Here is a 23,023-nt window from a genome sequence, read left to right on the forward strand (position 1 = left end):
CACCACCACCTGGCTCAGATTTTTTTTTTTTTTTAAACAAAGACAGATTTTACTATGTAGCTCTGGCAAGCACGAACCTTGCTATATAGATCAGGGTGGCTTCAAATTTAAAAGAGATCGACCTGCCTCTGCTTGCAAAGTGTTGAAATTGAAGTCTTGTACCTTGTGTCCAGCCCAAATCAGATAATTCTTTTTTTTTTTTTTTTTTTTTTGGTTTTTCGAGAAAGGGTTTCTCTGTGTAGCTTTGCGCCTTTCCTGGAACTCACTTGGTAGTCCAGGCTGGCCTCGAACTCACAGAGATCCGCCTGGCTCTGCCTCCCGAGTGCTGGGATTTAAAGGCGTGCGCCACCACCGCCCAGCAGATAATTCTTAACTCCTAGTTTTCCCTTTTGTGTTTTGAGGGATAAACTAGAATGGTATTTGGAAATTTAATACTTTTGGAGTTGATCGAGTTCCTAGAATTATAGGGATTCTCATGCTGTGGAAGATGTAACTCAGTTATTTACCTTATTGAATTAAGTTGTATAGAACTACTGTTTTGAAATACACTTAAAAAGAGCAGTAAGTTTTATATTATAATACCATTTGGGGGAAAAGTGACTTTCGATGTAACTCAGGTGCAGAAATGTGTGACTGGCTTGAGCAAGGCCCTAGTTTTGGTCCCCAGTACTACCACCACCACTATAAAAAGCTGGTCAAACATAGCTGAGACAAGAAGATTGAAAGTTTGAATCCAACCTGGGCTATAGAGAGTTCAAGGCCAGCCTGAACTATATAATACACCACCTCAAACAAATTAAGAGCTGAAGATGTAACTTAGTATTAGAATGCTTGCTTAGCACACACACAAGGCTTTGGGTCTAGTTCCCGGTACTACAAACAAAGTGTTTTCTCTTTTCACCCTCCTTCCTCACTCCTTCTTGACTTTTCTCTCCCTCTTGTCTCCAAAAAAAGAAGCCTGGTCTTCCTCCTGGCTTAGTTTCCCAAATGCTGGTATTACAGGCCTATACTACCACACCTGGTCAATGAAAACATTTGATTGCCATGTTATTTTCACTTTGACTCACTGAAATCCTGTTTGCTAAGGTGTTAATTTTTTGCGTTAAAGCATTGTGCTTAGAATCTTGCTCAGATTATTATATCTTCTGATTAATCTGTCTTTTCATAAAAATTATAACTTTTTCTTCCATTACACACTTAATAGTTGGAGTAGCTTATTTGCATCCTTTATCTCTCTCATTACTTTAAATTATGTGTATTGTGTGTTAGCATGTGGGTATGTACGTATGAATGAGATACCTTGGGGGCCAGAAGTGTAGGATCTCCTGGAACTAGATTACAGTCAGTTTTGAGTCACCTGATACGTGTGCTAGGAACTGAACTTGGAAGAGCAGTTAGTGCTCTTAACCATTGATCCATCTCTCCAGCCTCTGTTATTTTAATTTCATCATTTTTAATTATGTGTGTATACATGAGTATAGGTGTCTGAAGAGTTGTCAGATCCTCCTGGAGCTGGCATGACAGGTGGTAGTAGCCATCTGATGTAGGGGCTGGGAATCAAGCTCAGTACACTCTTAACTATTGAGCCATCTCTCTAGCCTGCTTACTTTCTCTGTTGTGTTTATATTATTTTAAATTTTTTGTATTATTTTCCTTTTAGACCCTGTTTGGCAATAACAAGCTTACAACTTTTGGAACCAGCACAACCAGTGCTCCTTCATTTGGTACAACCAGTGGCGGGCTCTTCGGTAACAAACCAACCCTGACTTTAGGAACCAATACAAACACTTCCAATTTTGGTACATATAAAATGCAGGTTTGACTCTCTTAAAGTTACACTGACTATACCACACATCATTCTCCTGATTCATATGATTGGAAATGTTTAAAAATTCTCAGGTAAGCGATAGCCTGATGCTAGGTACCAGAAAGAAAGACTTTAAGTCATGGTACATGATATGAGATATTTAGTGTAGATAAATTGGTTTTCATTTTCTCTGGATTACCTCACCAGTAACTGAAGAAGCATATGTGAACCTCATTTGTCCGAAATAACCCATTCTATTCAGGTAGATTTCAAACAGGGGAGTGTAGTGTACAAGGGGAGATTGGTGATTGTTTCTGAATGTCAAAGCTTTGCTGAGTTGGAGGATTATTCTGGCAGTTTTGAGTGTAGTAGCTCATGCCTGTAACACCATACCTATTGAAGCAGGCCATCCTGGGGTACAGAATGAGACTTGTTTCAAAAAGAGCAACAACAAATTATTCTGAAGTTTTGAGATCCTGTTTCTTATTTAAAAATCAAGAAAATAGAAATAAGATTGAGCAAATTGTTTTAAAAAGGAACTTTATTCTTTTTAGATATCTTAGAAATATTTAAACCAGTTTAAAAGAAGCATCATGTTTCAGCTTTATCCATTCATGATTATGTTTTCAGACATTCAACATTGTGTAAGGTGTACAAAGTTCATTTTATTGACAGGGTTTAAATATTTGTTGAACATTTTGTTTACCAGAGTACCTCATTAGGTACTGGTTGGTTTTTCTAGGAAGATATGCGCAAAATGTTTTTTTTTTTTTCCAGAATTTTTGTTTCTTTGTGGGGTTTTTGTTTTGTTTTGAGACAGCTTTTTTGTTTTGTTTTGTTTTGTTTTTCAAAACAGAGTTTCCTGGCTGTCCTGGACCTGTCTCTGTAGACTAGGCTTGCCTCGAACCCCCTGCCCCTGCCTTCTAAGTGCTGGGATTAAAGGTGGGCACCACCACTCCCCGTCTGAGATGGAATCTTATTATGCAGCCCTGTTTGGCCCTGCATTTTACTGTGCAGACCAGGCTGGCCTCAAAAAAAAAATCCTCGGACTTTTTCTTCCCAAAGTCCTAGGATTAAAGATGTGTGCCACTACATCTGACTTCATGGTAGGGTTTTTTGTTTTGGTTTGGTTTGGTTTGGTTTTTTTCGAGAAGGGTTTCTCTGTGTAGCTTTGCACCTTTCCGGGAACTCACTCTGTAGCCCAGGCTGGCCTCGAACTCAGAGATCCACCTGCCTCTGCCTCCTGAGTGCTGGGATTAAAGGTGTGCGCCACCACCGCCCGGCTTGTTTTTTTGTTTTGTTTTGTTTTGTTTTTGGTTGTAAGATTGTATTTATACTCATGCTCACTGATTCCATTATGAAAGGTCTCATCTTTACCTGACTTGCCTCACTAGCTATATGCTGAATTTGAATTATTTTTACTTTGTAAAATTGTTTTGAAGTAACAGAGTCAGCGAGAATGGAGGAAATGTGTGGTATAAACAGTGTAAAGTTGGCACTTAGATCTCTCCTGTGGGTTTAAGGTTGGTCTTGAACAGCTTGTTTTGTGGTACAAGACTATGATCCTTTCTTGTTAAATTTTAGTTAAAAGAGAAAGAGCATCTTTAAGAACATTTTCTTTTTAAATTTTCTTTAAGGAAAGTTGATTGTGCTTGAGTGGGCAAAACTATGGGTCTGGGGGCTTAGCTAATAACACAATTCAAGAAAAACTTTAATGTAGACACATGAATCACTTGCTGATATTGAGTCAGATTAAATGCTTAGATTTTTTTTTTTTTTTCCTTTGAGGCAGGGTTTCTCTGTGTAGCTTTGCCTTTCCTGGAACTCACTCTGTAGCCCAGGCTGGCCTCAAACTCACAGAGATCCGCCTGGCTCTGCCTCCTGAGTGCTGGGATTAAAGGTGTGCGCTACCACCACCTGGCAAATGCTTAGATTTTAAAATGACCAAAATATGCTTGGTTTCGGACTTTATCTCCTTTAGCTTTATGGTCTTTTTCATTGGTAATATCCAGCCTGATACTGACATAAAAAAGTACAATCCCTCTAGTGATAGATACTGTTAAAATTCACTTTACCTTTGAAGTTTCTTTTCTCCTCAACCTTATTCTTCCTTCTTGAGACAGAGTCTTGCTATGTAATAAATTGACTCAGCCTTCGAAGAGCTTGATTGCAAACTAATAACACAAGCCTTCACACTGAGCTTTCATGATAGTTTTTGAATGAATTTGTCTTAAAACCAAGAATTCACCAGGTGGCAGGGGCACTCACCTTCAATCCATTTAATCCCAGTACTGGTAGGATAGAGGCAGACTGATCTCTGTGAGTTCAAAGCCAGCCTGGTCTACATAGTGAATTCTAGGACAGCCAGAGCTACATGGAGAAACTTTGTCTCAGAAAAACAAACACATACCCAAGAATTTTTTGGCCAGTGATTGATATTCCTTAGCATTATAGATTAATGACACATTCATTATTTGCTTTGTTGAAATTTCTTCGAAAGGAATTCTAGAATTTTGTTGTCTCATCAATGAAAAGAAAATAGTAATAAAATACTGATATCTTTGATACCTGTGTATTTCAAAGGGGAGTTAACAAGATTTTCTCTAATTAGCAAGTCAGAGTGAAAAAGAATGGTTTTCTCAACCCTTCATCATCGACGAAGAAAGTGTTGAACTCAAGATAGGCTGTTCATAGGATATAGTTTTTTGTTTAGTTTTTTTTTTTTTTAAGTTTTCTTGTTTTTAATTTATTTACTTTTATATGCACTGGTGTTTTGCCTGTAGGTATATCTCTGAGAATGTCAGATCTTGGAGTTAGAGACATTTGTGAGCCACCATGTGGGTGGGTGCTGGGAATTGAACCTAGGTCTTCTAGAAGAACAGTCAGTGTCCATCTCTCCAGCCCTGGTTATTATTATTTTTTTTTTATAGTATAGAGACAGTAGTGGTGGTGCATACCTGTGACCCCAGCACTTGGAAGGTAGAGATGATAAAAGCCACTGTTAATGCCTAGCTATTGCAGGTTCACTTGAGTTCTGTGAAACCTTCTTCAAAAAGCACCCCCTCCACACAAAAAAGTGGCTAGTTGAGCCTTTGAGTGTTTGTATGAATTAACTGAGTGTGACATTGTGAAAGAACCTCACATAATCTGCCACACATTACTGTCTGTGTCAGATCCATCAGTTTAAAACAAAAATTGCTATAGAGATTAGGGTGAGGGTGTTTCAAGTTAGGGTTTTTTTTGTGTTGCTGTAGAGATTTTTATGGGTTGTTTTCTATTCTTTTTTATTTGTTGACAATTTTTTTTTTTTTTTTGGTTTTTCGAGACAGGGTTTCTCTGTGTAGCTTTGCGCCTTTTCTGGAACTCACTTGGTAGTCCAGGCTGGCCTCGAACTCACAGAGATCCGCCTGACTCTGCCTCCCGAGTGCTGGGATTAAAGGCGTGCGCCACCACTGCCCGGCCCATTGTTGACAATTTTTTAAAGTGAAAGTTTGAGGGAATAAACTTTTGTGTTTGTAAGTAAGCGTGAAGCTTGTATGCTGACTCTGAGCCTTACAAACCTCAAACATCAAGCTGTGACCTTGCTTAGCTGTTGGGTATTACCCTATCCGGAATTGATATTTCAGGCTTGAAGATGCTATTAAAGCAGTTAAGTAAATGTAAAGACTTGTTTGCAGGTGTCAGAATTTTTTAACAAGTTCTATTAACTGATAATTTGGGATTCATAAATATTAGTATTAACTTAAGGATACAAAGCTTAAGATCAGTTGTCTTTGTGTTAAAACTCCCCTTTAAAGAAAATTGATAATTGTTTTAAAACTACAATCCACTCATTCTTCTTTTTCCTTAGGTTTTGGCACAAATAACAGTGGGAATAGTATTTTTGGAAGTAAGCCAGCACCTGGGACTCTGGGAACTGGACTTGGTACAGGATTTGGAACAGGTAAGAAAGTGTTCATATGAATTTTAGGAAGTAATTACAACTTGAGCTTATGAGTTTAGATCATATACTTATAAATAAGAGGCTTAGATTTCCATTTTTACAAATAGATTTATTAAAGCATTTCCAGCAGTTATATTTTACCAGGTCCTAAAATGTTAGTGCATTTATTAAATTCACAAAACGTAGATTTTGAATTATAGGAAAATTACCTTTTCCACATAAAAGTTTCTTCTCCTTTAGTCCTGTTTTAGCTGGGAGTTTTAGTTTAAAATGTAAGATTTATTAGTAGTGTTAGTAACTTTTAAATCCCTCTGTCTTAACTTCATATGAATAATTTAGACTTGGAATTTTTCACCAGTTAAGCCTCATGGTAAGACAGCATAGAGAATACATGCTATGGTTATTAACAAAAATGTTCTGCAGTTTTACAAGGTTTGTACATACCTTTCAGTTTTTTATCTTTCATCTCTCTTCCTCTTTTTTTTTTTTTTTTTTTTTGGAGACGGTTTCTCCGTGTAGTTTTGGTGTCTGTCCTGGATCTCACTCTGTAGACCAGGCTGGCCTCAAACTCAGAGAGATCCTCCTGCCTCTGCCTCCTGAGTGCTGGGATTAAAGGCGTGCGCCACCACCACCTGGCTATAGTTATTTTTCAGTACATTTAAAATATTGGTCTTTCTGTCTTCAGCAACTGGGGCAAGGGCTGTTACGGTGGTTACTTCTAAATATACAGTAAAATATGGTTTAGGCATACATATTTGCTTCCTTTGCCTAGTTCTCTCATCTTGGTATAGTAATTTATTTGCAGAATTACTTACTTTCATAATCTCTGCTTCTACTGCCTGGTTTTTGTTTTCTTTGCTTTTGTGGTGTGGTTTTTTCCTTTGCCATCTCCTTAATAGACACTTCTTTTATATTCATTTGAACTGTTAACCTTTTTTTTCCCTTGTTCTTTGAGGCAGAGTCTCACTATGTAGCTCTGGATGACCAAGAACTCGATGTGTAGACCAGACTGGCCTCGAACTCACAGAGATTTACCTGTCTCTGCCTCCCAAGTGTTGGGATTAAAAGTGTGCATAACCATACGCAGCTAACCTTTCTTTTTAAAATAAATGTTATTAAATATTTCAACAATTGAGAAATACCATGAAAAGTCTTAAGTGTTTCAGCTGTAAAGTAATCAGCTGTTTAGATTTTAACTGTAACTTGTCTATATCCCCTTTTTGTACTTTTTCAAACATGGTTACATGAGTATTTTATGTTTAGGGATTTTAGTGGCATTTTTAGTTGAACCTTACTTGAGATATTTCGCCCTGATCATATACAGCCAAGATCATATACAGGGTAGGAAAACGCTTTCCCACGGATCCACCCTCACTCCCCTAGTCCATTCCTCCATGAGTGGCTTTTGTTTTGGATTTTGTTTTTGTAGCAGAGAAAATGCAGATTTATTAAGGAAAAATGAGACTTGAGTGTGAGGATCTCTAAGGGAAGAATACTCATGGGTTAGCTTAGACCAAAGACCGAGATGGCATTGTTACACATTGTTGTCTTGGGCTGCAACCAGGATTTAAGAGAATGAACTGAAAATTACTGTACATAGTAAGATAATAACTATTTCCTGAAGCTTTGGGATGTATGCTATACTTTGTATCTCATTGTATTTCTTTCTTTTGTTTATCAGCTTATTTTTTTTTTATCCATGTGTACAGATTTCATTTCAAAATATTGGCTTTAATATTTGAGTGTATGTGTGTATGAACACAAAGTTGTATTTTGCATTAGCCATATATATCATAATCTATCTAACTTTCCACTACCATCAGTAATTGTGGTGTTTACTGTTAATAGCAAATCTCCTCAATGAAAATTTTTGTTAAATAATTTTGTATTTGTGTTACTATATAATTAATAAGTAAGATTAAAATTGCTATCTAGGGAGCTGGAGAGATGGCTCAGCAGTTAAGAGGATGACTGCTCTTCCAGAGGACCAGTGTTCAATTCCCAGTACCCACATACAGCTCACAACTCTGTTATTCCAGTTCCAGGGAAATCTAATACCCTCACACAGACATACATACAGATAAAAACACCATTGCACATAAGAATAAATTTAGAAAATTGCCATATAGAAGATATACATTATTATTAGTTGGTCTTGTTGATTTGTCTTTCAAAAACAGTGCCATTTTGCATTAGTTTTTACATTGTTTGATATGTTCATTTTTCCATACCTTTTCTGTATTGTTTGGCTTTTTCTTTTTGAAATGGAATCTTCCTTTCCTTTTAGCTGTATTTATCTTGTCCATGGTCCTTTCTGTATTTTTTGAAAACATGGTTACAAACTCCTAGGCTTGGAATCCTTCTAGTCAGGTAGCTGAGACTACTATAGGTATATCCTATCACATGAGCTTATTGGGTCTTTTCTTTTTTTAAAGATTCATTTTTTTTTTTTTTTTTTTTTTTTTGTGGATGAGTTTTGTTTTGCTTGCCTGTATGTCTGTGTATGCACTTGCCCACAGAGGCCTGAAGAGGACACTTGTGCCAGATCCCTTGGAACTGGAGTTACATATGATTGTTAGCTGCCATTTAGGTGCTGGGAACTGAACCTTGGACCTCTGGAAGTGCAGCCAGTATTAGTAATAGCTAAGGCATCTCTCCAGATCCCTTACTGGACTTCTTCATTTTTGCCTATGTGGTAGTGGAAATTGATATATTCCAATGATTAGTGATGAAAGTAGCAATCTTTATGTGAGCCTATTGGTTGTTTGAATCTTTCTGTTTCATATATTTGATCATGGCTTATTTTTAATAAATTATGCTTATTATGTATATATTATGGCTTCTAATGGCTGTATGGTAGAATTTTATGTAGCCTTGGTTTGTGTGTGTGTGTGTGTGTGTGTTACTATTTTTTCCTGGACTGATCTTGAACTTCTGGACTCAAGCAATAATGCCTTAGATTCCTGGGTAGTATACATTATGGGTGTTGGAGATTGAACCAAGGTCTTTCTCATGCTGGGCAAGCAACTGATTTAATTTAATTATTTTTGAGACAGGGTCTTACTGAGTAGCCCTAGCTATCTTGCAACTCCCTGAATAGACCAGGCTGGCCTCAAACTCACAGAGATCTATCTGCCTCTATCTCCTAGTTGCTAGGATTTAAGCCATGCTCCACCATACTGGGCCTTATGAAGGCTTTTAAAATCTATGCTCCTGCCTCTGCTATGTGTTAATTTGGCTATTTTTAGTTACCTCATTTAAAGTCTACTCCTTAGCTCTGTACTGATCAGTTCTTTTGCTGGTGCTAAAGATATGTGCTACCACAACAAACCAGCTTTGAATTTTCTTTCTTTTTTTTTTTTTTTTTTTTGAAATGGGGTTTCTCTATGTAGCCCTGGCTGGCTTTTCTTTAACTTGCTCTGTAGACCAGGCTGGCCTTGAACTCATAGAGATCCTCCTGCCTCTGTTTCTACCTCCCAAGGGCTGGAATTAAAGGCTTGCACCACCACCACGACTGCTCGGCTCCTTTTTTGTTGAGACAAGGTCTCTTTGTAGCTCTGGCTGTCTTAGAACACCAGGGTGGCCTTGGACTCAGAGATCTGCCAGCCTTTCTCTTCCTCTGGAATTCTGTGATTAAAGGCGGGCATCACCATGCCCTGTGACCCGTGATTGATTGGTTGATTGATTTTGGTTTTTTGAGATAAGGTTTTCTCTGTGTAGCCTGGCTGTCCTGGAGCTTGCTCTGAAACTCAGAGATTCACCTGCCTCTGCCATTCTGACTGCTGGGATTAAAGGCGTGTGCCAAAGGCTATATTTTTTTTTCTTTTTGCAATGCCATGTATTAAAGCCAGGACCTTATATATGCCATGCAAGTTATTCTACTTTGGGGCCACACCCCACCCCTCACACCCTTGAACTTTTTTTTTTTTTTTTTTTTTTTGAGACAGTATTTCTCTGTGTAGCTTTGGAGCCTTTCCTGGAACTCACTCTGTAGCCCAGGCTGTCCTCGAACTCACAGAGATCCACCTGCCTCTGCCTCTTGAGTGCTGGGACTAAAGGCGTGTGCCACAGCTGCCCGGCCCACCCTTGAACTTTTTAACATGCCAAAATTTATATTAAAAGCTAGGAAAAAAATGGTTATTTTTTTGTGGTGTGTGTGTGAGAGAGAGAGAGTGGGAGGGGGGAGAGAACATGATCCCAGAACACAAAAAACAGTATGCATCAATATTTTCTTCTAATCCTCTAGTTGGTAATAGCTTTGATATCAGCAAATTAAAGGAGACTGTAGCTGGAAGTTTTGTGTGTCCCGCCAAGTCCGCATCTGCTCAGACCCAAGTAAACACACAGAGGCTTATATTAATTAAAATTGCTCGGCCATTAGCTCAGACCTACCACTGACTAGCTCTTACACTTAAAACTTAGCCCATTTCTATTAAATCTATGTGTCGCCATGTGTTTTATGGCTTTACCCTTGTGCTATTATATGCTGCTCCGTGAATGGCTGACTGGCGTCTCCTGACTCAGCCTTCCTCTTCCCAGAATTCTCCTGGTCTGCTTATCCTGCCTATACTTCTTGCCTGGCTACTGGCCAATCAGCGTTTTATTAATCCAGTGTACAAAAGCATTATCCCACAGCAGGGGGCTTTTTGAAGAAAATTTATGTTTATACAGATATAAACACCAAAGGTTTTAGTTTTATTTTGAGGTAGTCTTATGTACTCCAGAATAGCATCACACTTTTTATGTAGCCAAACATGGATAACCCTGAAGTTCTGATCATCCAGCTTTCTCCTCCAAGTGTAAATGACAAGCCTGTGCTACTGCACACTGTTTATGTGGTGCTGTGGGATTCATCCTAGGGTTTTATGTACATTACAAGTGTTCTATCAGCTGAGCTACATTCCCAGCCAGTTTTTGTTGTTGTTTTTAAACAGTATCTCTTGTAACACAGCTGGGCTTAAATTTGCTGTCCGCTTTGGCCTTTGAGTACTAGATTACAGATGTGTGCTACTACCAAGGGTGGTGTTAAGTCCAAAGAGTCTGAGTATAAACATAAGACTTGGGTGCGAATTTTGTTTAGCCATGCAGTTAGTTGTCCATTGACTTATAAATTTGGTCACATCTTGATTGTATCATCAGTTGAAAATTTGTGTTTAATACATTTAGCCTGCCAAACATCATAGCCTTTCCTTGATTACTTTAAGCATGTTCAGAACATGCATGTGTGCCTGCAGTTGAGCATCCCACAGGAGTGTCAACTTGATAGCATTACCCGAGAAAACCTTCAAGCTCACAAATAGAAGTATAGTTTCTGCTAAATGACCATTATAAAGTCACAAAACTTCTTTATTTTCATTCACATCTTTTTGTTTGACATTTAATTTTATTTACATATTTTTCTCATGTTTGAGTTTTATTCTTACATGATTACATTTCTGTTTGGGTTCTGGATCTTGAGAACTGTGATTACCAGTGTCTTTGCCTTTAGTACAAGCCTTTAAATTGTTCTGTACCCAGGCTGGACAGATAGCTCAGTGGTTAAGAGCATTCACTGACTGCTCTTCCAGAGGACCTGGGTTCGATTCCTAGCACCCATGTGGCAGCTCACAACTGTCTGTAATTCCAATTCCAAGGGATCTGACACCCATGGCAAAACCCCATTGGGCACTAAATAAATAAATAAACAAACAGACAAATAAATAAATAAATAAAAGCCTTGTAATTAAAAAAATAATAATAAAATGTTCTGTACCTTTTTTCCCTGATATTATCCCTTAATTCCACAATTTAATAGTTTAACTTTTAATATTTTACCTTGACAATTATTCTTTATAGTCTACAGATCACGTTTTTGTTGCTATATTTTCCTTCTTCATGCCTTGTCTATATGAATAAACTAAAAGACAAAATCAGTAAAGAATTTTACACTTCTAACTTTAGTAACAATAGATCATATATGGAAATTAGGATTTTGAGAGTTATCAAGCAAACATTGTAGAGATTCTATATTTACTAAAACAGACCTTAAGCTTTAAGAAGAATGTGTTCTTAAATTTGAACTCTGCATTTCACAGTATTACACGTAAACTAACACTATGGAACTCGATACTATTTGTGGGGAGAACATGAGCTAAATGGATGTCATTTGCAGTTTTCATTTTGAGTGATGGAGATTCAAACTCATTCCTTAGTAGAAGTACGTGGGGCCTTTGGATTTTGTCTTTTGTTTTGGACTGTGTTTTGTTTTGTTTTTTTCAATTCTTAAGTTTAGGTAACCAGTCTTCTCTAAGAAGAATTTGATTCCCAAGACTGAGACACTAAATAATAATAAATAGAAAACAATTTCTCTGCTACATTAAGAATTTTCAAGATCTATTTGTAACTTTATGTGTATGAGTGTTTTGCCTGCATATATGTATGTGCATTATGTGTATGCCTAGTGCCTGCGAAGGTCATGAAGAGGGCTTCACATTTCCTGGAATTGGAATTACAGACTGTTAGAAGTCACCATATGGGTACTGGAGTCAAGCCTGGGTCCTCTATAAGAGCAGCAAGTGTTCTTAACCACTGAGCCATCTCACTAGCTCCATATATATTTGTTGTTGTTTTTAATAATGCTGGTGCATATCTGTAATTCTAGGATTTAGGTAGAGGAAAGAGCTCTTATTCCAACCAGTCTAGTTTGTGTTAAAACTTGAATATGTTTAGTTCTTACATCATGAGACATTTGGCATTTTGAAGAAAAACAAGTTTGTTTAGTTAAAGCTGGTTTCAGGAGATACATAATTAAAAGTATTATTCTTTTTTGACTATTCAAAGGAGATAATTTGATTTCCTGTAGTTTGGCTTATATGCCAGCTTAAAATGTTAACATTGGGGCTGGAGAGATGGCTCAGTGGTTAAGAGGCTGGTCTTCCAGAAGACCTGAGTTTGATTCCCAGCACCTACCTGGCAGCTCTCTACTGTTGCAGGGGATTTGATACCTCTTATGGCTTCCAGGAACACCAGACTTGCATGGGGTGCATAGATATGCATGGCAGGCAAAACACACATACACATAAAAATAATTTTTTTAAGTTGACAGTATGATTTGATCACTTAAGTATTTTGGTTTGTAAATACTAAAATACACAGGGAATTTTTTTTAATTTGAAAATCTCTTTTAGTAGAGTGGTAGTTAATGTCTGTTATTCTGTCAGATAGAGCTGGCTTTGACCCTCCTTTCTATCCCAGCGTTTGTAACTCTTCTAAAATGGGATAACAGTTCCTATTTTAGGTATATTTGTTAATACTTTGTGTGTCTGATAGATGCCATGCTTCTTGGAAATGTAATGAGAATGTTTATTCATTTTAATAATTAGGAAAATATCTTAAGTTATCCATTATTGTCACATGTTGTAGTTGAGGGAACTAATGAACGATGGTTTTGACTCTACTGTACCCAACCCAGTGCCTAGTATGAAGTCAGCATTTACCACATTAGCTCTTTTCTTGAAATGACTGGTCATGATGAAGCTTCCAAATGTATTATATCTTTAAGTAACTGACCTCTGGCACAATAGTCAAAGGATCTTCTGTGGCACTTGTTCTTTCCTCTTGTCTCCATAGCTCTTGGTGCTGGACAGGCATCTTTGTTTGGAAACAACCAACCTAAGATTGGAGGGCCTCTTGGTACAGGAGCCTTTGGGGCCCCTGGATTTAATACTACGACAGCCATTTTGGGTTTTGGCGCCCCCCAGGCCCCAGTAGGTAAGTGTCAGTCACTTTAGAAGGCTTTACAGTTTATTTCTTGCTAATACTTAGCTTGCTGACTTGATTTTCTACTGTCCCATCCTTACTAAAGCAGTGTGCATGTGCACATTATTAAATAGCTATGTAATATAGAAGGATTTAGATTCTAGTCTTCTTTATCTCCTCATTCCTAGGATTGGTCTCCCTTAGAAAATTTAAATTTATCTAGCATATGATGAAGTTTGTTTCACTAAGTAATGTGCTTGTATTTCTGTGTTTTGTTTTAACATAAGTAAATTTAACTTGTTAAAGTAGAAACTTACCTATCTCCTGTCTGTTTTGTTTATTCCCCTAGTGTTAATGTTCTACTTGATAAATCTCCTAAGCTTTTACTTTTTATCTGTTGAGATATTTTATGTACTTCATTCATGTGAATGTACTTCCCTAGTTTTTACTGTATCTTCCACCTTATTTCTAAAAAAAAAAAAATTCTTAGTTTACTTTAAATATCTATTTTAAACTGTGTATCACTGGAAATGAAAACCTAGTATCACCTGGTATTAATAGTGTGAGATGGAAAGAAATGAGTTGGATTTTTTTTTTCAAGATTTTATAATTTTAGCCGGGCGATGGTGGCGCACGCCTTTAATCCCAGCACTTGGGAGGCAGAGGCAGGCGGATCTCTGTGAGTTCAAGGCCAGCCTGGTCTACAGAGCGAGATTCAGGAAAGGCGCAAAACTACACAGAGAAACCCTGTCTCGAAAAACCAAAAAAAAAAAAAAAGATTTTATAATTTTATTTTATGTGTGTGAATGTTTGGTTTGCATGTACCTGTGGACCTTGTATGTGCCTAGTGTTTGTGGAAGCCATAAAAGGTCATCAGATTCCCTGGAATTGAAAATAGTCGTGTGATACCCTATGGGTGCTGAGAACCAAACCTGAGTCCTCTGTAAGAAGAGCCAGTACTCTTAACTGCTGAACTGTCTCTCTGGCCCTAGAAAGGAAGTTTGGTTTTGGTTTTGTTCTTTTGGGTTTTTTTTTTTTTTCTGTTGTTCCCCCACCCCGAGACAGGGTTTCTCTGTGCAGCTTTGGAACCTGTCCTGAACTCACGCTATAGCATAGGCTAGCCTCAGATTCACAGAGATCCACCTGCTTCTGCCTCCCAAGTGCTGAGATTAAAGGCGTACGCCGTGTGTTTTTTTGTTTTGTTTTTGTTGTTTTGTTTTGTTTTGTTTTTTAACAGTGTGTGTGTGTGTATCCCTGGCCGTCCTAGAACTCACTCTGTAGACCTGGCTTGCTTTTGCCTCCCGAGTACTAGGATTAAAGGCATGTGTCACCATGCCCTGCTAGGATGCCAGGAGTGAGTTTATGTAACTAAATTCATAAATTGTTCAGTCATAATACTTGAATTACATTTTGAGATCATTATATATTTAAGCTGTGTGTACTAATTCTGCCAACTAATTGATAGTTTCTTGAATTTCCTTTATCGAATGGGTTATCAGTGCCCTTCCCTAGTCTTCTCTTTTCCCCTTTCTTCTTTTCATGTATGTAAATATATTTGAAGTTTTTAGATGTAATTTTATGTGGATGAATATTTTGCTTGCATGTATGTAAGTACAGCAAGTGTGTACCAGGTGCACAAGGAGATCAGAAGAGGGCATCGGATCCCCTGGCACTTGCAGTTACAGTTTTGAGTTATCACATGAGTGCTGGGAATTGAATCAGGGTCCTCTCTGCAAGAGCAACAAGTACTCTTAACTGGTGAGCCAACTCTATGGCTCCCTGTCTTCATATTTTTGTATGTTGATAGTTGATGTGGCTTGTGAAAGCTAGGCATAGTGGCACCCACTTGTAAGTGGCACTTGAGGAGGCACAAGGATCAAGAATTTAAGGTATTTCTCAGCTGCATAGCAAATTCAGAGCCACCCTCAGTTACATAGGTTCCTATCTCAAAAGAACAAAGGAACCCCAAGGATTTCTTGAATGCTTCTCTTTTCAAGCATCTGGTTTTAGACATTGATTTTTCTTCAAACTTTGGGTTTGCTTATTGATACCAAAATTTTCAGATATCTCTTGTTCCTTAATTCATTAGGATTGTTTTAATTTTGATCCTGCTTCATGATCTTATCCATTCATATTTAAAAATAAAATACTTAAAACCTAACTGGCAACTTTGTGTTTGTATTTCCCAGCATCTTTCATTACATAATTTGTAGTCTGGAAACAGATATTCAAAAGTTCCCTAAATGAGAATGTGAATTCTCAGTTAGTGGATAATGCCATTTCTCTCAGTAGTTGCTTTTGTTCTCTCCATGAGCTTATTTCATTTTTATGCTCTATGACACTATAGTCTGTTGAGTATCAGGGAAGTTAGCAGCATGACAGTGGGTAGTTTATAAAGTGATCCTCCAGCTTCCAAACCCCAGTACTTGGATTACAGGAGTATTCCACTCAACCCTTTTGATGTTGTAGTGTAGGGATCAATCAGACCAAGAACTCTATGCAAAATAGACACTGCCAGCCAAGTTATATTCCTGGCCTCTGCATATGGACTATACGTTTACATTTCTGTCCTGTTTTAGTCCTGCTTGATCAAATCTGGTGTTTTGTTCCCCCTCTCCCTCTATTTTTGAGATGATCATATGTAGCTTGTATTGTATAACAGAGACTGGCCTTGAACTCCTGATCCTCCTTGCCTCTACCTGCCAAGTGCTTGGAATGTTAGGCATGCATGACTACACTTGACTCTTGATTCAAGGGTTTTATATTACAGTTGTATATTATTGCCCATTTAAAAATAGTTCTATTAACGTTTAGAATGTCTACCTTTGTATCAAAAACATCTTAATTAAAAGGTGCTAGATTTATTATAGTCGGCCATTATTGGGCAGAGGCCTTATCTTCAATTTTGTCATGATAGTATCCCTATAGGTTCTAGTCCAGTGACCTCATTTGGTTTGTTATTACCTAAACCTGTCTCTTTAGGAATCCTACTCAAGTGTTGCTTTTTCACTTCCTAACCCCAAGCAGAATTGGTGTGCTGGAATTTTTTTCCCCAGAGGCAGGGGCAGGTGGATCTCCGAGTTTGAGGCCAGCCTGGTCTAAGAACAAGTTTCAGGACAGCCAGAGCTACAGAGAAACCCTGTCACAAAAAACTGAAAAAAAGAACATTTGTCTCTTCTCTGTCATTAGAAAGGCTTGATTTTGTTGTTTTCTCAACCCCTTTAATAATTTGGTCATAATTTAATTATTTGATATGTTTTCAAATTCTTATTACCAAAATATGCCAATAGTAATTTCACTAGTACTTGTTCTCTTAATTTTTGCTCACATGTCAGCTTCCTTCTCTATCTTCAAAAAATTGTTTAGATTATTTTATGTGTATGAGTGTTTGGCTGCATGGAATATATGTATACCATATGTGTGCCTGGTGCCTGGAGAGGTCAGAAGAGGGTGTTGGTTTCCCTGGAACTGGAATTACAGATGGTTGTGAGTCACCCTGTAGATGCTGGGTACTGAACTCAACTTCTCTGTAAAAGTAGCAAGTGCTTTTAACTGTTTACCCATACCCCCCATACACAACCTTGTATTTTAAGACATTTTATTTTTAAGCTGTGTGTGTGTCTGTGTCTGTCTGTCTGTTAGTGAGTGTCTGTGTATGCTAAGTGTGTATAAATGTTCAAGTAGGCCAGAGGCATCATATCCGCTGGAGCTGAAGTTCCAGATATTTGTGGTCTGCCTAGTATGGGTGCTAGGCACTGAACTCTGGTTCTTTGGAAGACCAGCATGTGCTCTTAACTGCTGAACCTTCTTTCTGGACCTTAGACCTTTTTTTGAGACAGAAATTTTCATATTTATAATGTAAAGCAAATTTTCCTAATATGCTTGGGTTTGTTAATGATTCCCCCCCCCCTTTTTTTAATTCATTTTACATACCAACCACAGATTCCCCTCTCATCCCTCTTCCTGCTCCTCCCCTTCCCCCTCTTCCCCCATCCTCTCTTCCAACAGGGTAAGTTCTCCCATGGGGGTTGTTAATGATTTTTAAGCAATTAATGTATGTAGGTGTTTTGCTTGCATGTATTTCTGTATACCTCCTGCCTTCTAGTGGCCATAAGAAGATGTCAGATGCTCTGGAACTGTAGTTACATAGAGTTATAAGCCACTGTGTGGGTACTGCAAACTGAACCCAGTCCTCTGGGAAAAACAAAACAAAACAGTTCTCTTAACTGCTGTTCTATCTTTCCAGCCCCCCTTTTTTTCATTCTTGTGAGCAAGTCCACTTAGTTTGACCCATAGGTCAGTTTTTAGAGATCAGATTATTTTCTTTAAGGGATAAGTGATTGTCAAGTAACAAAATGCTGAGTAAAAATAACAGAATTTTTGGGTAAGGAATATAGCACCCTGGTAGTATTTGCCAAGTATGTATGAAACCCTAACTTCAATTCCCAGTACCAAAGGAAAAAGTTCATTGTTTCTGAAACTTAGTCTCCTTGCCTAACTTCTCACAATAATACTGTTTTGTTTATTGGTAATGCCATGTTACAGAAGATAACTTGTATATATTTTTTGTTTATATGTAGTCTTTTCTTTTTTAATTATTAGTTTGTGACAGAATCTTAATGTTACCTGGGTTAACCTTGGACTCACCCCTCCTTTTTCTTTAGCTTTCCAAGTAGCTGGAGTTACAGATGTGCCCCCATGGCTGACTTTTGTTTTAGTGACTTGTCTGAATTCAGATGACTTACTATATGCTCTTTAAATATTATCTCCTCTGGGTCTCAAATTCTTGACCATATTTATACTATTCCTTAAATATCAATAGTGTCTTAACCTTTTTTACATTGTGTAGCTGTGTGTGTATTTCGGACAGGGTCTCTCTTTATCCCAAGTGGCCTCGAATTTATAGCAATCCTTAAGCCTTCCACCTGATAGATAGGGTTACAGGTTTGAGCCATAAGCCTGACTACATTCATCCAGTTTTACCAATTTGTTTGACTGAGTAGGATCTACTATGGTGTGATTGTACGCTGAACTTCCTATTCTTCTGGTGATGATGGTGGTGGTTGCTCCTGTAGCTGCTGCTGCTCTTTTTATTTTCCCCATTATGAGAACTTAGAGTTTTGATATGAGAACTCTTTTAATATACATTCTTACTATATTCGGGCTTTAGCCTATTTCTTTGTAAGAGGAATCTTTGTAAGAGGAAAACTTTTTTCTCTCAGATGATTGATTTAATCTTTGATAAGTATTTTTGGAATGATTCTCTTGAAAATTGGTTTCTTTATCAGAAGTATACTACACTAGTTTTACTTTTCATTTTTATACACTAGATTTTTATACATTATGACCATCTATAATCTTTTTGGTTTTTCAAGACACGGTTCCTCTGTATAGTTTTGGTGCCTGTCCTGGATCTCGCTCCATAGACCAGGCTGGCGTCGGACTCACAGAGATCCGCCTGGCTCTGCCTCCAAGTTCTCTGAATTTTCTGTGGCTGATGGGAAATGTTCTGTTTTGTTTTTTGTTTTGTTTGTTTGGTTTGGTTTTTTGAGACAGTGTTTCTCTGTATATCTCTGGCTGTCCTAGAACTCGCTTTGTAGACCAGGCTGGCCTTGAATGCACAGAGAACTACCCACCTCTGCCTCCCCAGTGTGACACCACTGCCTGGTAGGAAATGTTCATTTATGCTTTGAGAGAAAATTAAAATAGCCGGCCAGCGTAGAACTTGGTTTGTGGTATAAACTAGACTTGAACTCCTGATTATTGTGTTCCAGCCTCTAGAATGCTGGGCTTTATAAATAAGTATGTGCCATCTTACCCCGCTAAAACTACCTTTGTTTCTAGAGATCAAAAACTATAGCTTTTGTAATGTGTGCTAGTGGTAGATAAGTACAAAGCAGTCTTTCTAGGCTATTTTAATTTACATGTATTTAATTACGAGTTAGCGAATTTTTGTATGTAATGTCTCTTATGAAATGGCTTTCCATATCTTTGCTTACTTTTATTTAATTGATGGTTTTGTGCTTTTAGTTGGCTCATTGTCTTGCTAAATAATACCATTGAGTGGGTCTGAATATTTAAAGATTTCATTTCTTTAAAGAGTGTTGAGTTCTCTGATAGTAATGTATTGGATCATTGAACTTACTCCCCACCCCCATCCTTTTCTTTTTTGAATAGCTTTGACAGATCCAAATGCTTCTGCTGCCCAGCAGGCTGTTCTCCAGCAGCACCTCAATAGTCTAACATACTCACCCTTTGGAGACTCCCCTCTCTTCCGGAATCCTATGTCGGATCCTAAGAAGAAAGAAGAGGTAATTATTTATTCTTTTTAGGAGAGACTAAAAACGAGTTTATTTATCAAAGGGACCACAGTTAACAGATATTTTCAAGTAAAGTATGGATAGCTCCAGAGCACTGCCTTTTGACATTTGACATTGATAGATCACAAATCACAATTCATTGAGAAAGAGGATTTGTAGTTGACAAGGGATGAGGAGGAATTGGAATGTACAGAGTATCTTTGAAGTGATGGAAATGTGCTTGAATTAGATAGTGATAATGGTTATACAACCTTGTAAAAACTATAAAAATTACTGAATTATTATAATGGTTATTTATCAAAGGGACCACGGTTTTTCTTGAATGAAATTTTAGTTAATGTGAAACAATTTCTGTAAATCTTAAGATTTTTTGTTATATTTTCTTAAAATAAGTATAAATATTGTCATGTGTGTTTTATAAAGTTAAACTATTGTGAGCTGATAATTTTTCTTTTTTGGGGGTGGCTGGGATGGTGGTGGTTTTGTTTTTTCAAGACAGGGTTCCTCTGTGTAGCAGCCCTGGCTGTCCTGGAACTCTCAGAAATCCACTTGCCTCTGCCTCCCAAGTACTGGAATTAAAGACGTGTGCCACCATGCCTGGCAAGCTGATAATTTTTCATAAGAAGAAAATGTACAGAATGTATTAAGAATGTTGTATTAGTATGTCTTCATTTATAAAGCACTTTCCAAATGTAGTTTATCAATTGCATTTTTTTTTTTGTGGGGGGGGGTTTTTTCGAGACAGGGTTTCTCTGTGTAGCTTTGCGCCTTTCCTGGAACTCACTTGGTAGCCCAGGCTGGCCTCAAACTCACAGAGATCTTCCTGGCTCTGCCTCCCAAGTGCTGGGATTAAAGGCGTGCACCACCACCGCCCGGCATCAATTGCATTTTAAAGGCTGTTAGATCAGTGGTTGTAGAGATGGCTCAGTTATTTAGAGCACTTCCTGCTTTTGCAGAGGACCCAGACGCAGTGTCTCCTTCTGGCCTTCTCGGTTATCTGCTTGTGAACCTGGTGCACATACATACACTTGCGTGCACACACATATACTCAGAAAATAAGAGAAGTAATTTTTTTTAAAGGTGTTTGACAAGTCAATTGAAATGAGAACTGGAAAGATGGATAAATAAATACCAATTCTGTAGAAAGATAAATATTTCAAATGTCTGACACTAGTCTTAATAATCAGAAAAACCAGACCAGGCCCAGGGCTCCATATATATATATACACATATGATATTAGGTGTTAGTGTCCTTGGTTTAAGGGAGCTGATACTTCAAGAAAAGATGAAATTTGAAATTTGGTTAACCTTGTCTGCCCACAACTTGCAGTCCTCCTGACTCTGTCTCTTAAGTGCTGGGATTAAAGGTGTAAAAGCCAAACATGTAATGTATGCCTTTAATCCTCACACTTGAGAGGTAGAGCCAAGTGTTTCTCTGCATTCAAGGCCATCCTGGTCTACATAGCAAGTTCCAGGCAGACCAAGCTGTATAGACCTGTCTGAGAATAAAAGGGAATGGGGGCTGGATGGGTATGATGTGAGTACTGGGCCTGGCCTGGTTTTCCTGTTATTAAGAATAGTGCCATACATTTAAAATAAACAATAATCTTTGATGCTTCTTCTTGAGACAGTGAAACAATGCCTTGCCAGATAGACCTGTCAGGTCTGGGCTCTCTGTGTAATAAGGCTGGCCTTGAATAGATGATGGTCCTACCATAGTCTGCCAGCTGCCAGGGTTACAGATGTAAACATTCATAGCAAGTTGGCTTGATGCTTTTCTTTTCCTTTTCAGAGACTGAAACCAACCAATCCAGCAGCTCAGAAGGCTCTTACTACACCTACTCATTATAAACTTACACCTCGCCCTGCCACCAGAGTCAGGCCAAAGGCTTTGCAAACAACTGGTACAGCCAAATCACATCTCTTTGATGGGCTGGATGATGATGAACCATCCTTAGCCAACGGAGCATTCATGCCCAAGTGAGTTTATTTTTGTTAAACAATAGTTATTTAAGCAATAAAACCTATTTTAATTATCCTAAGGTAATATTAACATAAATATTTTGATGACTGTGAGTCTAATTTTACATGTTCATATTTTTATTTTGGTTTTGTAAAATTATTACCTTTGTATTTACAGTATTTACAACTCAAATAATCAAGGCCTAGAGATTTAGCTCAATGGTAGAGCACTTGCCTAGCTTGTATAAGGCTGCCTTTGGATTCCCTAGCAGTATAATAAAGATTTTTTTTTTTTTAAGTTAAAGATTAGGTTAAGAAGAATCTGTATTTCTCATTTGCTTTCCCACATGAGAGTTGTTTGTAGATATAGAACTAAGAATAATTAGAAAGTAATAAGATAGGACAAGAAAATGGAAGCACTATTGCTAAGCATAGGAAAATCCACATAAATGATATCTTAGAGTATTGAGATGGGAAAAGACCTGAGGAAAATTACATAGCAGATTGTTGGTATCAGGAGACAGGGCATTTCATTTCTGAGTTGCTTATTCTAGATATGTAGCTATTTAGACACAGGCAGACACACAAACATTTTTGAAAAAGCCAGTAGCTTTTTAATCAGAAAAGGGTAAGGTTTGTTTTTAATTCATTACTTACAATTCTTTGTTTATGAATGACGATAAGTTAGTTTGGTTTTTTTGAGACAGGGTTTCTCTGTGTAACTTTGGCTGTCCTGGAACTCACTTTCCAGACCAGGCTGGCCTCGAACTCACAGAGATAAAAAGCATGTGCCACTACTGCCCAGTGCATTACAGCTCCACATCTTAAAAATGTGGGTTAGGAAAAGCAGGGGATGGGGGTACATGCCTTTAGTCCCAACACTCAGGAGGCAGAGGCGGATGGATCTCTAGTGGTCTACAGAACAAGTTCCCAGGACAGCCAGGGCGATACAGAGAAACTGTCCTACAAAAAACAAAAATAGGCCAGGCGGTGGTGGTGCATACCTTAGTCACAGCCTTTGGGAGGCAGAGACAGGAGTTTGAGTGAGTTACAAGACAGCCAGGGCTACACAGAGAAACTCTTGTCTGGAACACCACCACCACCCCCCCCCAAAAAAAAAAAAGAAAGAATGAAAGAAAGAAAAAGAAAAACCAAAATATAAAGGGGGATGGGGCTGTGATTGGAGAGTAGTAGCTCTGTGGTTTAAAGCACTTTTTGCTCCTTCTCTTTCTGAGGACCTCAGGTCAGTTCTAA

General features: G+C 38.0%; 1 protein-coding gene across 8 annotated transcripts in view; it reads left to right on the forward strand.

The window, feature by feature from the left end:
* The window catches only part of Nup98 (nucleoporin 98 and 96 precursor), a 90,519-nt gene that overhangs the window by 22,911 nt on the left and 44,585 nt on the right, over positions 1-23,023 (forward strand). For 4 of the 8 annotated variants that reach the window (XM_052761316.1, XM_052761314.1, XM_052761320.1 and 1 more), the window contains 5 exons: positions 1,661-1,799; positions 5,658-5,750; positions 13,359-13,499; positions 19,665-19,798; positions 21,600-21,787. In XM_052761316.1, coding sequence (XP_052617276.1) covers positions 1,661-1,799; positions 5,658-5,750; positions 13,359-13,499; positions 19,665-19,798; positions 21,600-21,787 — 695 coding nt within the window. The remainder of the gene's footprint in view (positions 1-1,660; positions 1,800-5,657; positions 5,751-13,358; positions 13,500-19,664; positions 19,799-21,599; positions 21,788-23,023) is intronic. The other 4 variants (XM_052761318.1, XM_052761321.1, XM_052761317.1 and 1 more) reach the window with 3 other exon arrangements.

The sequence above is a fragment of the Peromyscus californicus genome, unplaced genomic scaffold, assembly GCF_007827085.1.
Source record: "Peromyscus californicus insignis strain IS unplaced genomic scaffold, ASM782708v3 Scaffold_4__1_contigs__length_199733344, whole genome shotgun sequence".
Taxonomy (NCBI): domain Eukaryota; kingdom Metazoa; phylum Chordata; class Mammalia; order Rodentia; family Cricetidae; genus Peromyscus; species Peromyscus californicus.